Raw genomic sequence first — 19,901 nt, forward strand, 5'->3', positions numbered from 1 at the left:
CCCACTTCCCTCAGAGCAGAGTCCTCCTGGAGGCCCACAAGCCCTGCCCACCTTCCCCTGCCACCTGCCCTCGCTTCCTCTCACTCTTCCCCTCCCGCTCAGCCCAGACACAGGCACCTCCCTGCTGCTCCTCAGCATGTCAGGGATGGTCCTGCCTCAGGGCCTTTGCAGGTACTGTTCCTCCTGCCCGGAACACCCCCCTCCAGAACCCACGGGGCTCCCTGCTCACCTCCTTCAGGTGTCAGCTCAAGTGTCACCTGTCAGGGAGCCCTTCCCTGACCGGCCTGTTTAAGTTGCTGTCCCCTAGACTCCACAAACTCTCCTGTTTGGCCTCATAGCACGTCACTAACTATGCTAGAAGGTCAGCACCAGAGAGGATCCACGCTGCAGGCTGCAGGTGGCATTTGTTGGGTGGCGCCATTGGTTGAGTGTGTCGGCCCCCGGGGTTCATGTAATCCCCACTGTGAGGATTAGCAGGGCAGAAACGTAATCTGACTATGGTGTTCAGAGGCACGACTTTGAAATTATTAGGATTAGATAAAATTCTTAGGATGTAGTCCCCAACTGAATCCTGGTGGCTTTAAAGAAAAGGGAGAGAGACCAAACATACAGACATGGACTCTCTCTCAACTATCTCAGGAATCTGCCGGCAAGAAGGCCGTCGCTAGGTGCAGTCCCTTGACCTTGGACTAGGACTATGAGCCAAAGTAAACCTTTCTTCTTTATAAAGTTTCCCAGCCTCAGGCATGTCATTATAACAATGTAAGACAAACTAATGCAAACAGGTCATGTCATTAAGGCTTATGATTAAAAAAAAAAAAAAGGAAGCTTCTCATCACAGCTATTTTACATGTAAGGAAACAGGCTCACCAGTGGTACAACTGCCCAGCCAATGGGTGGCAGGACTGGGTGAGCCCCAGGCCCATCTGACTTCAAAGACAGCAGGCTTAAGCATAACAGTGCCAAGCTTCTGATACCCCAGAGTTCCTCCCACCCCCTTCCCCACCCAGCAAATGTACTTGTACTTACATTGGCCCCAACAGGGCCAGGAGGGCCCTTGTCACCCTTCAGACCAATGGGTCCCTGAGGAAGGAGATGACTCACAGTCAGGAAACCCCAAGGGAAGCCCAGGTCCCATCTCCACTCTGGGGGACGTGCAGTCACCACCCCCTTCCTGGGACCAAGCACTGAGTCTGGGGTCCATCTCCTCTGGGCCCCCCCAGCCTCCATTCTGTTAGGCTCCCAGCTGCCCCCACCTAGGAGGCCACATCCCTCCCTAGAGCCCCTGCCCTCCTCTGCATCCAGCCAGGCACAAACGGGGCCCCCAAGGAATACTCACGGGGTCCCCAGGGGCGCCTTGGGGGCCAGGGAAGCCTCTGGGCCCGGGTGGCCCCTCCTTCCCAAGAGGTCCCAGGGGTCCGACCTCTCCCTGCAGAGTCCAGGGAGGAGGTCAGGCTCGGGGGTCTCCCCTCTGACTCTGGCCCCCCACGCAGGCTGGTTCAGAGCCCTGAGTGGCCCAGGGGCCACCAGGGGCTCTTGGGGGCCATTCAACACAGATCGCCTGTAATGGGGGTCTCACCTTGGCCCCCTCTCTTCCTTCCAAGCCCGGGAGACCTTGTTCGCCGGGAGGTCCAGGGGGGCCCGGGGGCCCCCGCTCACCCAGAGGCCCCACGTCTCCTGTCTTTCCCTGGAGAGCAAGAGGGTGCATCCTGAATGGGGGTGGCCGGGGGGGCGGTCAGATCCCCGGCTTCCAGCCCACAGTGTCCCCCTACTGGTGCAGTATGTGGGGTCCACTCTGACCTGAGGACCCAGGACACCGGCTGGTCCCGGTGGGCCCGTCAGACCTTGGAAGCCCTGCGGAGAGAAAGAAAATGGAGGTGTCACGTGGGAGGGAGAAAGGGAGGACCTGACAGGTCAGGGGTCAGAGGTCAACGGGTCACTCACCAGTTCTCCTCTCGGTCCAGGGTGCCCTGGTATCCCGTCTTTCCCCTGGGGGCCCTAGGGAACAAGGCCAGAGAGAGTTGGGGTACAGATGCAGAACCTCTCCCCTCCCCAATCCCCAATCAGGGTGACCTTACTCACAGGCGGGCCCTTTGTCCCAGGGAATCCTGGGGGGCCTTGTAGACCAGGGAGGCCCTGAAATGGAACCAGGAGCCATTATCTCATCATGACTTTAAGAGCCAGCACACAGAGCCGGGCGCCGGGGCTCAAGCCTAGAATCCCAGTGACTTGGGAGGCTGAGTCAGGAGAATCACAAGTTCGAGGCCAACTGAGTAAGGCCCTAAGCAACTTAGCGAGACCCTGTCTCTTAATAAAATATTAAAAAGGGTTGGGATGTGGCTCAGTGGTTAAGCACCCTGGTTCAATCCCCGGTACCAAAAACAAAAACCAGGAGCGGGCACTTAGGGAGCGCCTGCTGCATGCCAGGCTCAGGCTGAGCACTCTCTCGGCTAAGTCATCCCACTCAGCACCACAGCCCACCTGGGGGAGGGGAGGCTGTGGACATTCCCATTTCACAAAGGGGGAAATCAAGGCACAGAGAAGTTAAGAGACTTGCCCAAGGTCACACAGTTGGCTAGCGGCAGAGCTGGCATGTGAACTCATGGCCCTCTCCTGACTTTGAGACTGCGCTCTTTCCAGTGTATTTTAATGTCCCCCCACCCCAGAGTTTGTCCCCTGCTCAGAATCACTCTCTCTCTCACACACACACACACACACACTCACCTTCTCTCCGGGGATCCCAGGGGACCCGTCCTGGCCCACATCACCCTAGGACAGAGTGAATGAGGCTCAGACCCCAGAACAAGCTCAACTGGGGAGGGCCAGTGGGGGGTGACCCGAGGATGGGGAAGTGAGGGGAGCCTTGGTCCCATACCTTGGGGCCTGGCTGCCCTGTGGCGCCTGGTTGCCCCCTCTCCCCACGGGAGCCCTGCACAGAGGAAAGCAAAGAAGTGAGAGGTGGAGGAGCCGGACTGCCCAGCGCCCCCAGGACCCTCCTGTCCCCTCAAGGCCTCCCCCACCCTCTCCCACCTCCTCCGCCCAGCCCTGTCTCCCCCCCAGTAGTGGGGGCACCGCACACTCACTGGGGGTCCCCGCTCTCCTTCCTCTCCTGGCTGCCCAGCCTTCCCCTGAGAAGTCAACGGGTGAGGCAAGCAGAGAGGGTCAGGGGACAGAGGGACACCACTGATGGGCCACACCCAGACACGCCTGCCGCACGCTCACAGCCTCCGGCACACACAGCTTGGGAGATCACCGCCACCCACCCCGGGTCTGATGGCACCTACGGGGTCCAAGCACACCACCACCTGCGCCCGCGTGGACACTGTTGTCACACGGGACACCGCCACAGGTGGCCACACACACCCCGCGTAAACACGCACACCCAGACTCCCTGAGGACACGTCCTGGTCAACAGCCCAGTCGCCCACACCCCGCGTGCACCCACCCCCCACCGCACACACGGTGTGCACAGGAGCAGGGGCACGTGCGTGTATCCACACCCTTTTGCACACGCGCATGTGCACAGTCACACCATGCACGTGCGGCACCAGCACAGGGGCCGCAGCACACACCCACCTGGGCGGCGCGGGAGGCGCGGGAGGCAGGCAGCACCAGGGTCACCACCCACGCCCTGCCTTGCGCACAAATGCTTCCAACACAGACGCGGCCCAGCACCGCCCGCCACCCTGCCCTTCAGCTGGCCCTTCCCTGTCCACCCCCTGGATCACCACTCACCCGCTTCCCTTTCTCTCCTAATGGTCCCAGGGGCCCCGGAAATCCAATAGAGCCCTGAATGGAGAGAGCACAGAAGTGAGAGGGGGTAAGCAGGGCCTGGTCGGCGGAATCAACCTTTCTGGGCCACTGACTCCAGTGGCTTCCTTGGGTCCCTCCAGCCACAGCACCCTCCAAGGCAGCCCTCTGCCCCCCTCTCCTCCCTTCCCCCTTCTCAATCCGCTGAAGACACTGGCCTCCCCCATGTTGCTTAGGCACAGAAGCATGTTCCTGCCTCAGGGCCTTTGCACAGACTGCTCCCTTTGCCTAAAATGCTCCTCTCCCAGGCCCAGAAAGCCAGGTACTCCTCATCGTTTGGATCTCAGGTGACCTTTCGTTTATTTATTTTAGTTGTAGATGGACTCCATGCCTTTATTTGTTTTTCTGTGGTACTAGGATTGACCTCAGTGCCTCACCCTTGCAAGGTAAGTGCTCTACCACTGAGCTACAACTCCAGCCCTCAGATGCCCTTTTGCCACCCTCCTGACCACCACCTCCTACAAGTCACCCTGGGCCTGTCACCTGTTGCATTTTCCCTGGGACACTGGATTGAAATGACTTCATTCACTTTCTTACTTATCCCATGTCTGTTTCCCAGACTTGACTCACAGGCCTTCCCAACTGTGTGGCACATGGTGAGTGCCATTCAGCATCTGCTAATGGCATGTCATCTGCCAGTCGTGTGTCCCAAGCCTCTTGGAAGGACCCTGCCTCCCCAGGGGGGAAATATCCCCAGGTTCTGCTGCCCCCCCCCCCGCCACCGCTGTGCAGCTGAGTCCAGACCAGGACAGACACCTGCCCAAGTTGCACAGCAAGTGTGTGGTGCCCTCCGGCTCCAATGCCATCCCAGGGCCACCCTGTCCTTCCCCACAGGACCACATGGTGGGTCCCTAAATGCTTCAAGAGTCCTGCCCACATACCCACCGGCATTTGCCAAAATCTTAGCTTCTTACTGGTGAATCAGCTTCTTACCAGGCCTGCCTGACAGGATGCCACTTCTACTACGGGTCAGAACGCCCCTCTCCTACACCAACGCTGCGACAGACGCTCGCCGAGAACTTTGTCTGCATCCTTGACCTTCCATCATTTGGTCTGAGTCTGATCCCAGATCCACCCCTCCCCAGCTGTGTGGCTCTGGACAAGGGGCTTAGTCTCTCTGACCATCCGTTTCCTTGTCTGTCACCTGGAGACACCGACAGTGCCCTCCTCACAAGGTTTGGGAGAGGATTCAGTAGAATCCTTCACAGAACGAGCGTCACGTCACATTTGGCACCTAGTAAGTGCTCAAGAAACAGCTGCCTGCTATGGTTTTGATGAGTGTCCCTCAAGGACCCATGTGCTCAGGGCTTGGTCCCTGAGGTGGGCTCTTGGGAGGTGGTGAACTTTAACAGGTAGAGCCTAGAGGGAGGTCCTTAGGTCACTGTGGACGTGCCTTTGAAGAGGATGGGCACCCTGATCTGCCCCTCCCCCTCCCACCCCACCCCACTTGCTGGCTCACGAGGGCAGCGATTTTCTCCAGTCTGCTCTCCTGCCATTGCCATCAGTATCCCTACCAGAGACCCCAAGAAATGGGGCCACTTGATCATGGACTGGAAACTTGGGAGCTAAACAAACTTATTGCAGGCGTGGCTTGATCGTAACATGAGGCTGGCTGGTGTCCTGCCCTCGTTATTTATGATGACTTTATTGACCTGGTCTTAACCGTCGTGTCCTGACTGCTGGGAAACGCATTCTCGAATCCCCACGAACTTCTCATTGCAGAGGTTTAGTTCTAAGGTGACCGTGGTGTCTTGAATCTGCCCCCAAGCCCCTTTAGGTCCTCTGTGCTTGCCCCCCCAGGTCATGCAATTCGATGGAGATGTGTGAGAACGGATGGGCTACTGTAGGAAAAGAAGGATGTCTGTCAAAACTGAGTCGAGCGGAAAAGACGCACCCTGACGGAAAGTCACAGGCATACACACAAGGTGCTGTCCCAGTAAGTAGGTGTCGGTCAGATCTCTGCGTCAGCTCCAGAGGGCGAAAAGGGGAGACTCTGCAAGAACCCTGCACTCAGATTTGTCTGGAGTGTCTTTAAGATCCCGATGTACTTTATGTAAACAGAAATGATGAGTCGCCCATGATGTAACACGGGCGTGGTGCAGGCAGAAAGATAAACCTCCTTGTGTGCTCATCCATCAAGACGTTGGCAAAGAAATGTATGTTTTTATATAAGTACATTTTGTATAAGTACATTTTATCATGTCCAAATAAATCCAAGATATGTAATATCTGAATTATGTACGATTACCTCCTGTGGGAGGTGAATGTGGTCTGTCCCCCACGGGCTCCTGGGATAGAGGCTTTGTGGTCAGTGTGGTCGTAGTGAGGTGGTGGATTCTTTAAGAGGCGGGGCCTAGAGGGAGGTCTTTATGTCACTGGGATTAATGGGAAGGGATTAATGCAGTTCTCTTGGGAGCCCAGCTAGTTCCCACAAGAGGGTTGTTATAAAAGAGTAAGACTGGCCCCTCACCTGCTCCTCTCTCTCTGTCTCTCTCTCTGGGTTCCTGTCTTGCCATGGCATCTCTTCCTCTTGCATGCATTCCTGCCACGATGCCATATACCAGGAAGGGATATAGCCAGGAAAGCCCTCACCAAAGGCTAAACCAATGGGGCAAACTGATCTTGGACTTGCAGCCTCCAAAACTGTGAGCTAAACCTCTTTGCTTTACAAAGTACCAAGCTTCAAGTGTTTTGTTACAACCACAGAAGACAGACTCATACATCCCCCTTCATGAACTTGGCTGATGAGCCAACTCTGATTACACAAATAAGGATCACATAGTTTTATCATCATCATCAAATTGATGAGGATAATACTACTGGTATCTCTCTATTTTGCAGCTGAAAAAAAAAATGGGCTCAATTGTGTCCATATGTGAAAATGTCACAACAAATCCCACTATTATGTACAACTATAATATACCAATAAAAAATATTAAAAGAAAAAAAATGGGCTCAAAATATTTGCTTAAGGTTGTATAGCTGATAAGGAGTGAGCGTTTGATCCTAACTCCATTTGATGCCAAAGCCCATGTTTTATACTCTCTCAGTGGCTCATGAGGTCGACAGCCCCACCACTCAGACCACAACCTGGGTCCCCATATATTAGTCCCTGACCCCTGATCCTCCCAACCCCCAGCTCCCTGGCTTCTTACCTTAGGTCCTGGGCGTCCTGGGTAACCTGGGAGACCTGGCACCCCAAGCTTGCCCTGCAGAGAGAGTCAGGACAAAGGTCAGATTCCTCACCTGTAAAAGGGGGGTCAATGCCTATTGCACGTGGTGACTGTGGGTCTGGAATAAGATGTGCATGGACCTGCTCAGATGCTGAGCTGTGGAACCGAGGGGGTGACAATGAGATAGAAACATCCTGTGGTCAGAGATCAAAGAGGCTGGGGGTGTGGCAGCGTGGAGTGCCTATCTAGCGTCCCTGAAATAGGGGACAGTAGCAAAGGGCTGGGGAGAGAGAACAGAAAGGGACCAACATTTATTCACCTTCTCCCCCGCTGCCCCTGGGGGGCCCTCCTCTCCCTCCAGACCCTCTGGCCCCTTTGGCCCCTCCGGACCATCCTCTCCCCGGGGACCTGGTGGTCCTGGGTGCCCCTGGAACAGAAAGAAGAGGCACTGAATTAGACTTCTGCTCTTCCTGCCCCTCAAGCCCCACCTTAGCCCCAGCTCACCCTCTCTGTCTCCCCAAAGCCCAAAGCCCCCCAGACCCACCCAACCCCTCATCAGGAGCTTGTCTTACCCGATCACCTTTGGGCCCCGCATCACCCTTAAATCCCGGGAAACCGTCCTCTCCCTGGGTGAGAGAGAGACAGAGGTCAGAAGGCAGGGCCTCGGGGACGGACACAGCCAGGGCCCCATTATGGGGGGTCCCCCCTCCAAGGGTCTCGTCCCTCTCACCCTCTCGCCTTTCTCTCCTTGGAGGCCCCGGTTCCCAGAGGTACCCTGAAACACAAAGGAAGAAGCTCTCAGGTGCTCTGCTTCAGAGAGCCCCGGGCTCAGCCCCCTGCCCTGGAACAACCAGAAGGAGGCTGGGACAAGAGGGCAGGGGACAGCCGTGGAGGAAATGATCTCTCCCCAGAGCCTACAGGGTGCATCCCCCTCCCCCTCAGCCACTGGCGGCCTCCCCAGGCCTTCCATGTGGGGTGCACAGGGAAGGCCGGATCTCCAGGTAAATTGATTCCCATTTCCCAGGGACACTGTGTCCACAGCTCCTTCTGGCAGGAAGAAGATGAACATTCCAGACTCCGGGCTCATTCTGAAGGCAGAGGAATGTTCCCCATTGTGCTGGCGGTGAGGAGGCCATGCTTGGTGACAGGGAGACTGCTCAGTGCAAGCCGGGAGGCCAGCTCCCTGCAAACTCTGGGAATTGCATCTGGCTGCAATAGAGCTGTGAGCTCAGAGGCTACCATGAACTTACACTTGGATACAATGCAACTGTGTTTGGAAATAGCATGACTAGCTCCAGCCCCAGAGTAATTAACTTGACCACAGTGTAACTAAACTTGGCTACAATTGTTCTCTGGCCTGGGCTACAATGTAACTAGATTCAGCTACATCACAGGCCCAACCACAGTTGTTCCTCTTTATCTACAGGGCATTCACCCAAGGGCCCCAGCGGTTGCTGGAAACCACCGAAAGGACTGAGCCCTGCATATATTATGTTTTTCTTCCACCTCTCTGTATACATACTTATAATAAAATTTGACTTCTAAATTAGTCCCAGAAAGATATTAACAACAGTGACTAATAATAAAAGAGAACAATTATAATGATAAACTGTTATAATTAATCATTTTATAGCAATTATAACAATATACGCCCCCAAACATATCTCATTGTACTTTCACCTTTTCAATTAAAGAAAGCACTTTACAGCTTCTCATTGGCATATCTGAAATGCCAGCGTGAACACTCTTGCACTCTGGGGCCATTATTAAGTGAAATAAGGGTTACTTGAACAAATGCACTGTGATACTGTGAAAGCCAATCTGACAGCCAAGACAGCTACTAAGTGACAAATGAGGAGGTAGTTTATACTGCGTGGATACTCTGCATAAAGGGACAATTCCCGTACTGGGAGAGAGAAAGCAGAATGGCTCACCATTTCACCACACTCCTCAGAATGGCATGCAATTTAAAACTTATGTTGTTTCTTTCTGGAATTTTCTACTTAATAGTTTCAGGCTGAGGTTGACCACGAGTACCAGAAATCTTGGAAAGGGAAACGGTGGATAAAAGAGACTCCTGTGTATGTAACTGTTCCTCGACATCACTGGGCTTACAGAAGGCTCAGATCCAAACCCGTTCCTACTCCATCATGCGTGGCCCATTGGTGCCTCTCTAGGCACAGCCAGAAGTTTCACCTACCTTCACGCCGCGGCCTCCTGGATAGCCTGGAGGGCCTGCCGATCCTGGGGGACCCTGAGAGGAAGAGAAGGCCAATGTCACCCTGTTCCACCCGCTCTGTGTGTCCAGTGCCATGGCTCTCCTCACTGACCCCAGACTCCTGGCCCTGTCTGTCAACCCTCCTCCCCCAAACCAGCCTCCTCCTGGCCACTCACCTGGGCCCCTTTCTCTCCTGTGGGACCCTCATGGCCTGGGTGACCCTGAGGAAGAAACACGCTAAGTCATCAAAGACCAAAATTTGCCAGCCTGTCCCTTATCCTTCCTCCCTGTCCCAGCCCCTGATTCTCACCGGAGGGCCATCAGCTCCTGGGAGACCTGGAATTCCTGGATTTCCAGGGGGACCCTGAAAGAAGACCAATGTAGAGGGAGACAGGGGGCAGGGCCCAGAGTCCTGCAGCAGGGTTTTTCTATGCAGACAGGCAGCTGCCTCCAGGTGAGCAAAAAAGGGGTGCCTCTGGCCAGGAAATCTACCCCAGCTCTGCCCAAACTTGCTGGCTGACCCTGGGTGAGCCCCTTGCTCTCCTTGAGTATGGGAAGTCCTCCTCATCTAGCCAGCTGCAGTGATGCAGGTGTAATCCCAGCTACTCCAGAGGCTGAGGCAGGAGGATCGTAAGTTCAAGGCCAGGTGGGGCCATATATATATATGAATTTACATATTTAAAAAAGGAAAAAAAATCCTCTTCCCCTGAGAGCCTAGAGAGAAGGGATGTAAACCAGCAGGGGGAAGCTAGGGATGGGGCCCAGAGTTAAAAGAGCATTTGCTTAGCCCACAGGAGGCCCTGGGTTCCAAGCTGAGCACAAAATAAAGCGACAGTGTAAGAGATGCTGTTGGGTAGGGTGGCGGTTTTCCCAGCCACACCCCTTTCTTTAAGAGTGTCCCCCACCCCGAGCTCCATCTGCAGAAGGGTGGGTCTAGGCAGGCATGAGGTAACCTCCTGGTCCTGCAAGCATTTACCAGGTCCAAAGACGGACCACTGAGCCCATCTGAGCCCATCCACTTCTCTTCAGAAATTGAGAGGCAAGAGACAGAACCATGATGGATGGCCTGGCTTTAGGTGGAGATCTAAGGTCATGGGGAGCTGGAGCCAGAAATGGTCACACCACAGCTGAGGATTGTGCAGAAATAGCAGTTGGCAGGGGGTGGGGACAAACAGACATGTGCAGAAAGCAGCCTGTCTGCCAGGGGACACGGGCACAGATGTGCGCAGAAACAAGAAGAACGCGGGCCCTGGGAAGGGGCTACTGTGCCTGTGCGTCTCAGAAACCCCCTCTGTTTAAGGCTTCTGTGTGGTCCTCTGTATCCTCACAATGCCCCCTTATGTGGTGTGGCCTTGGTGGTTTCCGTTTCTCACAGCGGCTTTCCCCACAATGATACTTTGTACCTCTCGGCTGACTTAGGGAATGTGGCCATTCATCACTAGCCCCGGCTGACAGAGGGGCCCTGGTGCAAGGATTTTCCTGACCACAGAGTTGGCGGAGAATGACATGAGGAGGTGGTGATGGGTAGAGTGGTCACTCACCTTCTCCCCAGGAGTGCCGATGGGCCCCTGGGGGCCGGGAATTCCCTAGAAACATAAAGGGAGGGGTGAGGCTTGAGAACAAAGCAGTGAGTGCAGAGGCTGGGGAGGCTGGGGAGGCTGGGGAGGCTGGGAGGCTGGGAGGCTGGGAGATGTCCAAGGTCTAAGTTCCAACCTGGGACCCATGGTTCCCCTGCTGTCCTGGAGGACCTGGTTCTCCTGGAGGACCCTGTGGAGAGAATGAGGGTTCACTGACACCGGGTCATGGCCTTGAGGGTCAGCAAGGCGGACATGAGGGGTCACAGGGGCAGACAAGGATATGACGATTGTGAGCTCAGGGTGTGGAAAGGGCCAAGGCTCAGATGGCAGGACACTTACCACATTGCCTTTGGCACCCGGAGCGCCATCACTTCCGGTGACACCCTGGAGAAAGAGAGGATGTGAGACCAGGCCCGGGGACAAGCCAGGCACCTGAGAGGAAGACACTGAGAGGTACAGGCGGAAAGGAAAAGCAGAGAGAGCTCCCAGGCCACGGAAACGGACATGCACAGGGGACAGGTAAGAAAAGGCAGGAACGCCAAGGGGTGACGACATTCTCACCGGGCGTCCCAGGGGGCCGGGGGAGCCCCTGGGGCCAATCAGTCCACGGGGTCCCTGAAAGAAAGAGCAGTATTACCCCAGCACCACCCTGCGGTCCTGGGAGTCCAGGGGTGTGGGCAGGAATCCGGGGGCCCTAGGACTTCCCACTCTCTCCCCTGCCCCGAGCGAGCGGGGTCAGGGCTCCCTGGTACTTACTGGCTCTCCAGCCTGGCCAGTGGGCCCTGGGGGTCCCTCTGCTCCCTGTGGGAAAGGCCGTTATTGGGAGAGGGGGAAGCCCAACTCTGGAGCAGCACCTCCCCTCATCTGGGCAGCCCCAGGGGGTCAGCCCCAGGGATCTAGGTTGTACTGAGATCCCTGGATCCCACAGTCTGAGGGACGGATGCTCCTCAGGCTCCTGACTCCAGGTCTAGGTGTGTCCACCCAAGTCCACCTGCTGATCCCCGAGCTCGCGCTCCCACTGTCATATTTGAGATGCCCCCACCCCCACCCCAGGGCTCCCTGATGCTCCAGGGCAGAGCCCACTCCCCACCCAGCTCTCCAAGGCCCTCCTCCCTGCCGACCGTCACCCAGACTCTCCTCCAAGCACCCTGCAAACTTACCTTCTCACCATCCTCCCCTGGGGGGCCAGGTTGTCCCACACGGCCAAAGTCACCCTGGAGTGGGGGACAGAGGGGAGGGTGGAATAATGCAGGGGAGACCCCCCCAGGAAAGGAGGGGGGCATGAGGTATGAGGACTCAGGCACCAGGTCAAGGCTCTGGTGCTCAGGAAGGAAAGGAGAGCGGCAATGTTGGGAAGGGGGCTTGGCTGTGGGGAGACTCGCACACTCACCCTTTGGCCCTTCTCACCAGGCAGCCCTGGCAGGCCATCAAAGCCCCGATCGCCCTGTCCAAAGAAACACCAGCTGAGCCTGGGTCCTTGATCCTGACAGCGCCCGCCTCCCGACCGGGCCCTGGGCCTACCTTAGGTCCTGTGTCTCCCGGGAGACCGCGGGCCCCATCTGCTCCAGGGCGGCCCTAGGAGGAAAGTGAGCCCCAGTGTCAGGGTTACCTCCCCAGGATCCTTCCCCAAATTAGGAACTCGACTACATTCTCGTCCACATCATCAAGAGATCTGCCATCATTTCTGGACTCTTGGCTGGGGTCTTCTTTTGTACCAATTTCAATCTCAAATCCAGCCATAACTCTTTATCCCCAGCCCCCTAATTCTAGCCCAAGTCACCATCATCACCAACATTGAGAATTCCCATTGCAGCCTCCATGATCGCCCTGCTGTGGTCCTCCCGGCTTTCGCACATACTGTTCCTTCTGCCCGGAACGCTCTTCCCTGCCAGTTTCCTGGTTCCACTTTAGACCTCGGGTGGAGGGTTACTCCGTCCCAACATCCTCCCTGACTCTACGACCTTGGCCCGACTCCTGAGCCACATGCTCAGGACAGCTTCCATTGCCAGCCTCAGGGCACCAGCGGACCCTGGAGGCACAGAGCCCCGGTGCCTGTTGGGTAATGAGGGAAGGCCAAAAGGTAGCCTGGGGACCTGGAAGGTGCTCACCATCTTGCCCTCTCGACCAGGTGGCCCAGGAGGCCCCTGCAGTCCTCGGGGACCCTAGAAGCAAAAGAAAAGATGGAACATGGAAGGAAGGACAAAAAGAAGGGAGGACTTATTTTAAATCACTCACCAGGGAAGGCAGTAACTGCAAACCCCGGCCCCGTGACATTTTCCCCGGCGGTCACTTTAACCTGTGGCCTTGGGAGAAGACCCCTCCCCTCCAAACTCACCTGTGGCCCCACTTCTCCTGCTTCTCCTTTCAGACCTGGGTATCCAGGGAGACCCTTTGGGAAGGAGAGATGGGGTAAGTGGTTGGAGGAATGTGACCCCTCTCCACGGCTGTTGCCCCTCTTCTCTGCAGACCCCTTACTCACCACAGGGCCTGGGCGTCCAGTGAGCCCCACTGGGCCGGGGGGACCTTTCATGGACAGCTGGAGAGATAAAGGACAACAGAACGAAGAGTTTCCCCCCAAGACCCCCAAACAAGATCCCCTCAAAGGCACTACTACAGTTTGAATGGGCCCCCCAGAAGTTCATGTGTTAGAATTGATCCCCAATTTATATACTAATGGTATTTAGAGGTGGGACCTTTGAGACATGATTGGGAGTAAATGAGGTCATGATTGTGGGATTGCATAATGACATTAGTGGCTTTATAAGGAGAGGAAGAGGCCCTAGCTGGCACACTTGCTCTGTCCTGCTGTGTGATGCCCTCTGCTGCATTATAACACAGCAAGAAGGTCCCCACCAGTTGCTGAGCAGGTGCCAGCACCATATTTTTGGATTTCCCAACCTCCAGAACAATGACCCCAATACACTTCTTTATAAATTTCCCGGTCTCGGGTATTTTGTTATAGCAACAGAAGACAAACCAAGACATGCATCTCAGGAAACAGACACTGCCACCCTGTCTCCTGGCCAGACCTTCATTATCCCTCATTTCTGCCATGTCTCCCATGAACACTCCCCCATCCCACTCACCTGAGTCTGTTGCAATACCGCCTGAGCCTGGGCCTGCTGGAAGGACACTGGGGGTCCTTTGAGGGAGCCGCTCGCGAACTGGAACTAAGGAGCAATGATGGTGAGGGCAGTTCCGAGCAGAGGCCTCCTCCGTGGTCAGGGATCTCCTCCCCAAGGCTGTGCCACCCCACCTCCTTACCGGCATCATGATGACAGTGCCCGGTGGGCCCCGGATCCCATCAATGCCAGGAATTCCCGGGAGGCCAGCAGGGCCCTAAGAGAGGGCACCAGAGAAAGATGGACGGAGGCAGGAAGAGACAGAGAGAGACAAAGACAGAGAAAGGGAGACAGAGAAGATGAAGGATGGGGAAGAGAGGTGGAGAGACAGAGAGAGAGAGACAGAGACAAAGATATAGGGAGAGAGACACACAGAAGATATGCAAAAACAGAGGCCCAGGGAGAAAAGCAGGGGACTGGCCCCCAGAAGCAGAAGAAGGGCCAGTTTTATCACAGATGGAGAGAGAGATCAGCAGAAGATCACCAACTCCAGATGGCGTCTCCAGGCCCAGCCCCTGAGACCCACATTCAAACCACCAGGTTCCCAACCTGAAAGCTCACGCACTGAAGAGAGACAGTCTCTTACCGGTAGGCCGCGGTCCCCAGGGAATCCTGGGGGGCCAGGAGGGCCTGATGGGCCAACCACCCCCTGTTGGGGAGGCAGAAACAGAAGTCACCGGAAATGCAAAGCTAATCTGAATTCCAACCCTCCTGGCCCCTGACCCCAGGCTGACCTCTGCTCTACCTCCTAGCCATTCCTGCTACCCTCTTCAATATTGATCCATATCAACCCCCAACTTTGTGTCCCAACCCTTGTTTTGACGTGTCCTTTGTGCCTCCAATGTCCAGTGGCCACTACATGATCAGGCAACACGACACCCCACTTTGGGACTGGAACAGCCCCGCTACAAAGATAGCAAGAGGCCGTGAAGCCCGTACTCACTCGGGGTCCTGGGGCTCCTGGAGGTCCCTCAAATTTTTGCCCCTGGAGAGAGAGAGAGGTGTGACCCCTGTTCCAGTGGCCCCCCTCAGCCCCTTGCTGCCCCACCGTCCTCACCTGCTCTATCACTGCAGGATCTCCTTTTGCACCCTTCTCTCCCACACCCTGGAGAGGAGGAAGAGAGGAAAAAGAGGTGAGCCTACTCCCTGTCCCCCAAACACACAGGGCCCACCCACAGAGCATAGGCTGAGACGTTCAGTCTCCTCCGTCAACCTGACAAAGCTGCATCAAGGTCAAGGGCACAAACTCCCGAGTGTCCTAACTTGGATCGGCCTCTTGCCTCTTACGAAGTGACACTGGGAACTCACTACACCCCTTTGGCCAGTTACAGATCACTGGGTCACCTGTAAAGTCAGCGGGTGAATGACCGCTGCATCTCTCCCACGTAAAGATGAATGATGAACACAGTACTTGGTGCAGGGCTGGTAACCACTCTGCCCCTTCCTCTGTCCAACACCAAGGCTAGAATCTGGGTCCCCAGCTCTGTGTGCATTTTTTTCTTAGGTAATTTCATTCCAATATCTTGGTTAAAGATACCATCTCTCTGCTGAGGCATCCCAAGTCTTTCTCTCCAGCCTAGCCAGTCTCCCCTGAACTCCAGAATCTTCTTGCCATCCCCCTTTTAACATGACCATTGGATGTCACCCAGGTGTTGGCAATTCGAGACATGAAGACTGACAGCCTTGACTCTCCACTCCCCTGTCAGAAGGCTAGAGGACATCCCTTATTCAATAGTCCCATTGGCATATCTACCTTTCTCCACTCCAGCATCAAGGCCAAAATGGAGCCTATCCCAAATCTGGCTGTCTTGCCTGGACCACAGGCTTCTTCTGCCTCTCTGGCTCCCCCTACTGTCCGTGTGCCATTGAGCAGAGGGAGATTGCTTTGAGACTTCAAAGTCAGACATTCCCTTTCAAGGGGTTCTCATCCGCTTAGTCTGAAAGCCCAGTGCCTCACCCTATCGGCGGAGTCATCTGTTAACACAGTCCCTGTCACACTGTAGGCACTGGGGTCTGCACTGCACTGGGTCGTGGGAAGGCATTCAAAGCAAGACAAACAGAATCCAGAGAAAGAATGAGGCCCCTGGGGCTCCAGATAGGAGTCCCTTCCCCTGCACCTAACCAGACCCCCCATGGCCCCAGACTCACAGGAAAGATCTGGAACTCAGCCTGTGAAGGCTGTTCTGCTGCCCGGAACTTGGGACCCATGGTGGGGCCGCTTCCTTCTTCTTCCTCCCTCTCTCCTTCAAGCTCTGGAGTCTCTAGCTGGGTTCCACCTTCAGCATCCAGTCCCCCCTGAGGACATTGGGACAGTCAAAGTTTGTCCCTGGCCTCCTTATTGTCTGCCGCCACCACCACTACCCCAGGGCCCACCCCTTCCAGCACCGTCTACTTCCCACTGACCTCCAGGATCGTGACGTTGCCGCCCACAGTCACAGTGGTGGTGAAGACCAAAGGCGTGGGAGTTGGAGTCAGAGTTGGAACTGGCGTCTCAATCTTGGGGACATCCATAGAGGTCTGGAGCAGGCATGGAGGAAGGGTCAGGTCTGGGGTCAGGCCGGTTGAAACAGAAGGGAAGCAAAGGAGGAGCCAGGCCTTGACCTCAGGGAGCTCTCATTCTGGGGAGGGGAACACAGGAGGATTCCCAAAGAACATGGAGGCCAGGCCCTGGGGTCTGGATCAGGACGGCCAGCAGGGGGAGCCATCCTGCATAGAGGAGGAACAGGGCTGAGCCAGGTTCAGAGGCCAGAGAGGCAGAACCAGGCTGGCTCCAGAGCTCAGTGGTCAAGGTCAAGGTCCAGGACTCAGGGCCAGACTCCGGAAGCCTATCCCACATGTCCTCTCCCAAGGCAGAACTCAGCAGTCAGCCAGCCAGGCCACAGTCAGCCAGCTCCTTCTGGCCTGAACAGCTGCACAAGAACTGGGTCAAGGCAGAGGAAGAGGGCAGTCGGGGCCCAAGTGAGGGGCTGGGGCTGAGGATGTGGCGGGGAAGGGGCATACTATTCATGGTATCCCTGTTCAGAGCCAGAAAGGTTGGAACTGAGATGTGATTCAACCAGTGACCTTTTGACTAAAGTCCCCAGTGACCTGTGCCAAGGACCTCTACTCAGTGACCCACCAGCTAATGACCTCCAGCAATGGACCCCAATTACTCCTACAGCCAGTGACCTTCCCAGAGACCCCCAGCCAGGGATATCCCCCAACAACAAGCATTAATTAGTGCCTCCCCTACCTAATCAACTCTCCCAGTGACCTTTAATCAATTATTCCTCTAACCAGTGATCCTCCAACACGGAGTGCTTGCCCAACTAATGCTCCCCAACCAAGGATCCTGAACACTAATTCCTGACAACCCATCAGAGATCCCGAACTATGACCCCATCCATGATCCCCTGAAAATCACCCCTACAACCATGACCCCAATGGGTGACCCCACTATGCATTCTAGTGACCCCCCAACAAAACCTCCAAACTAATGACCCCTAACCATTAACCTCAAACAAGGGACACCAAAAATATCAACAATGACCTCCATTAATGTCTTCCTACAGTGGCCCCCAACTGGGATCATCCCAAATATTGGCCCTCTTCAGTGCCCCTCCTGACCAGCACTCCAGGGAAGCCAAGTAGTACCCCGATCAGGAACTGCCCCAAGGAATAGTCTTCACCAATGACCCCAGTCAGTGAACCCCACTCCCCCAAAACGACACACTAACCAATGAACCCGTCATGATTCACCCCAGCTAGTGACTCCCCTAAATAGTAGCCCTCATCAAACCCCCCCTAATAATCAGGTGGTCATCTGGAGGAGACCCCAGGACTGGAGGTTGGGGAGCAGGCCTAGGAAAGCCCATAAGACAGGGTCCCCCTACCCCTGATGGTCATCAGCTGGCGGTCAGCTAAGGGGAGTGGGAGCTCAGGTCTAAGCCTGGATTCCAAACCAGGGCCAGAGGAGGGAATCGGAGGCCAGAGACGGGCAGCAGAGGCCGAAGGGCAAGTGCAGGCCCCTTACCTGGTTCTCCAGGGAGCCGGCAGGTGCTCCCAGGGTCAGGGCTTCCTTGTCCTTCTTCTTCCTGCCCTTCCCCTTGCGGCCTCGCCCTTTCTTCTTCCCTTTCCCCTTGCCCTTGCGCCGAGGAGGGGTGGTCTCTGGCTCGCCCTGCGGGGCCTGGAAGGAGGGTCCGTGTCAGGTCTAGTGCGTCCCCCAGTGGAGAAGCTATTACTCTGTCACCTAGGGCCAATGCTGGCACAGGACCTGCTAGTTATCACTCAACCTGGTGACCTGGGGTCAAGGATCACTCCATTATGTGCCTTGAGTCCAAGGCCAGTCCTGCCTGGGGTCTGTTTGGGGTCAGGGGTCCCTCTGCTTTGTGTTTGGTGTCAGAGGTTGTTCAACCTCATCTTTGGGGGCTTTAGAATTCACTCCTGCTGCCACCTGGAGCCAGGGGCGGCTCAGGCTGTGACCTGAGGTCACAGTCCCTTACTCACCCCTGTGGTCACGAGGTCCAGGTTGTCACAGCCAGGCAGGTACTGCTCACAGGCCCGGAAGGCAGCTTGAGGGTCTGGGCTTATCAGCAGCTCCTGGATGTCTCCCTGGGAGAGGGTGGGGTGGGGACAGGGACACAGGCTGACTCACCCATTCCTTGGCACGGTCCCCCACCTCCTGGCATGCAGCCTTGGCACTGCCCCCCTCCCAGAGACCCTAACTAAGTACAAGGATGGCAGCCGCATCACAGCAAACCCTTGCAACTCAGAGAAGCACAGGTGCTATCTGTGCCTCATCACATCACCCCACAACCACACCCACGATGCCCCACTGAAGGTGCATTGGTCCCTTGACGCAGGCACACGGTGAGATGCTACCCTGTGCAGGCCCTTCCAGGAAGGGCACGAGATAGATGAGGTCCCTGACCTCCTGGAGGTGACACATCTCATAATGGCACACAGCAGTCACCCGCCCTGTCCCAGATCAGTTCCCTGACGAACAAGCACGCAGCACAGCATGACCCACTGTCTGTGGTTCTGTGTGCTCCATTCGCACATGGCCACCCACAATGGCCAAGCCTCGCACTTGCTTCTCCCATCCCTGGGCTGGGCTGAGGCTGGGCATTTCCCTTCTCCAATCCCTTCTCCAGATTCACTCACCCCTGCCTCGGTTTCCCTTAGCACGGAACCCTCTACCTCAAAAGTCTCCTCCCCGATGTCCTGGGTCCCCAGAACAGTGAGTCCAGCTGTGCTAAGGAATCGAGGCTTCTGGCCCGACACAGGGGGCTGAGATTCACAGTCGGCTACCAGGGTCGCTGTGTCTCCATCTATGCTGACCGCCACACGGTGCCATCTGTAAGGGAAGGGTCTCAGTGCCGGTGCTGCTCACCTCACCCTCCCTGGACCCTACCCCTCCTCCGATACTCACTGGCCATCCACGAGGTTGACCTGCTGGGGCAGGGGGTCGAAGGAGTCACCTAGGAGGGCCAGACCTGGCCCCAGTGCCAGACCCAGCTGCCGGGCACCCTTCTCGTCATAAATAGATAGAAGGACAGACTGATTGGCCTGCTGGGCCCTCAGAGTCATCAACATGGAGAAGTTCGCAGGAAAGTGTCCATCTGGATGGACAGAAGGAGTGGGCAGTACAGGAGGCTTAGAGGGCTCCACGCTCCCCAGTGAGGACACCCGGGAGCCGGCACTCACCTGGGAACAGCTCCCGTGTGGGGATGCTGAGCTTGCTGGCCCTGCCCACTCTGAATGCTCGGTCACCCTCTGGAGCCCTCTGGGGGCAGAAGCCAGGTCCCTCGGGGACCCCAGCCTGGCCCCCACGCACGCCCAGGGCCTTTAGCACATCCACAGGATCGGCTGCAGAGAGAAGCCAGGGTGCAGAGAGCAGTGAGAACAAGCCCAGGACTCCATGATAGGGGCTCAAGTTTGGGGACCCCCTCCTCCCCCCACCCCAAGTGTGTTTATGGCTCCGGAAGAAGGAGGCGGCCTGGGACCAGCAACACCCCCCCCC

The 19,901-nt window shown here is 56.2% G+C and overlaps 1 protein-coding gene across 5 annotated transcripts in view; it reads right to left on the reverse strand.

Annotated features, from left to right (window-relative positions):
• Positions 1 to 19,901, reverse strand: part of Col5a3 (collagen type V alpha 3 chain) — a 34,870-nt gene that overhangs the window by 12,636 nt on the left and 2,333 nt on the right. For 4 of the 5 annotated variants that reach the window (XR_007344240.1, XM_015488980.2, XM_048794703.1 and 1 more), the window contains exons 2-41: positions 19,586 to 19,747; positions 19,311 to 19,500; positions 19,079 to 19,235; positions 18,386 to 18,490; positions 17,913 to 18,065; positions 16,304 to 16,417; positions 16,049 to 16,195; positions 14,958 to 15,005; positions 14,844 to 14,885; positions 14,487 to 14,549; positions 14,043 to 14,117; positions 13,865 to 13,948; positions 13,258 to 13,314; positions 13,114 to 13,167; positions 12,887 to 12,940; positions 12,300 to 12,353; positions 12,169 to 12,222; positions 11,939 to 11,992; positions 11,535 to 11,579; positions 11,340 to 11,393; positions 11,118 to 11,162; positions 10,915 to 10,968; positions 10,743 to 10,787; positions 9,512 to 9,565; positions 9,378 to 9,422; positions 9,184 to 9,237; positions 7,714 to 7,758; positions 7,556 to 7,609; positions 7,303 to 7,410; positions 6,966 to 7,019; positions 3,736 to 3,789; positions 3,084 to 3,128; positions 2,876 to 2,929; positions 2,725 to 2,769; positions 2,083 to 2,136; positions 1,945 to 1,998; positions 1,801 to 1,854; positions 1,580 to 1,687; positions 1,340 to 1,429; positions 1,030 to 1,083 (exon numbers count right to left, since the gene is read on the reverse strand). Coding sequence is in view for 4 of the 5 variants with exons in the window: in XM_015488980.2 (XP_015344466.1) it covers positions 1,030 to 1,083; positions 1,340 to 1,429; positions 1,580 to 1,687; positions 1,801 to 1,854; positions 1,945 to 1,998; positions 2,083 to 2,136; positions 2,725 to 2,769; positions 2,876 to 2,929; positions 3,084 to 3,128; positions 3,736 to 3,789; positions 6,966 to 7,019; positions 7,303 to 7,410; positions 7,556 to 7,609; positions 7,714 to 7,758; positions 9,184 to 9,237; positions 9,378 to 9,422; positions 9,512 to 9,565; positions 10,743 to 10,787; positions 10,915 to 10,968; positions 11,118 to 11,162; positions 11,340 to 11,393; positions 11,535 to 11,579; positions 11,939 to 11,992; positions 12,169 to 12,222; positions 12,300 to 12,353; positions 12,887 to 12,940; positions 13,114 to 13,167; positions 13,258 to 13,314; positions 13,865 to 13,948; positions 14,043 to 14,117; positions 14,487 to 14,549; positions 14,844 to 14,885; positions 14,958 to 15,005; positions 16,049 to 16,195; positions 16,304 to 16,417; positions 17,913 to 18,065; positions 18,386 to 18,490; positions 19,079 to 19,235; positions 19,311 to 19,500; positions 19,586 to 19,747 (2,936 nt within the window). In the remaining variant the exon portion in view is untranslated. Of the gene's footprint in view, positions 1 to 1,029; positions 1,084 to 1,339; positions 1,430 to 1,579; positions 1,688 to 1,800; positions 1,855 to 1,944; positions 1,999 to 2,082; positions 2,137 to 2,724; positions 2,770 to 2,875; positions 2,930 to 3,083; positions 3,129 to 3,735; positions 3,790 to 6,965; positions 7,020 to 7,302; positions 7,411 to 7,555; positions 7,610 to 7,713; positions 7,759 to 9,183; positions 9,238 to 9,377; positions 9,423 to 9,511; positions 9,566 to 10,742; positions 10,788 to 10,914; positions 10,969 to 11,117; positions 11,163 to 11,339; positions 11,394 to 11,534; positions 11,580 to 11,938; positions 11,993 to 12,168; positions 12,223 to 12,299; positions 12,354 to 12,886; positions 12,941 to 13,113; positions 13,168 to 13,257; positions 13,315 to 13,864; positions 13,949 to 14,042; positions 14,118 to 14,486; positions 14,550 to 14,843; positions 14,886 to 14,957; positions 15,006 to 16,048; positions 16,196 to 16,303; positions 16,519 to 17,912; positions 18,066 to 18,385; positions 18,491 to 19,078; positions 19,236 to 19,310; positions 19,501 to 19,585; positions 19,748 to 19,901 lie in introns of those variants that run through there. The other variant, XM_048794704.1, reaches the window with a different exon arrangement.

This window comes from Marmota marmota, unplaced genomic scaffold, assembly GCF_001458135.2.
Source record: "Marmota marmota marmota unplaced genomic scaffold, marMar, whole genome shotgun sequence".
In the NCBI taxonomy this organism is placed as follows: domain Eukaryota; kingdom Metazoa; phylum Chordata; class Mammalia; order Rodentia; family Sciuridae; genus Marmota; species Marmota marmota.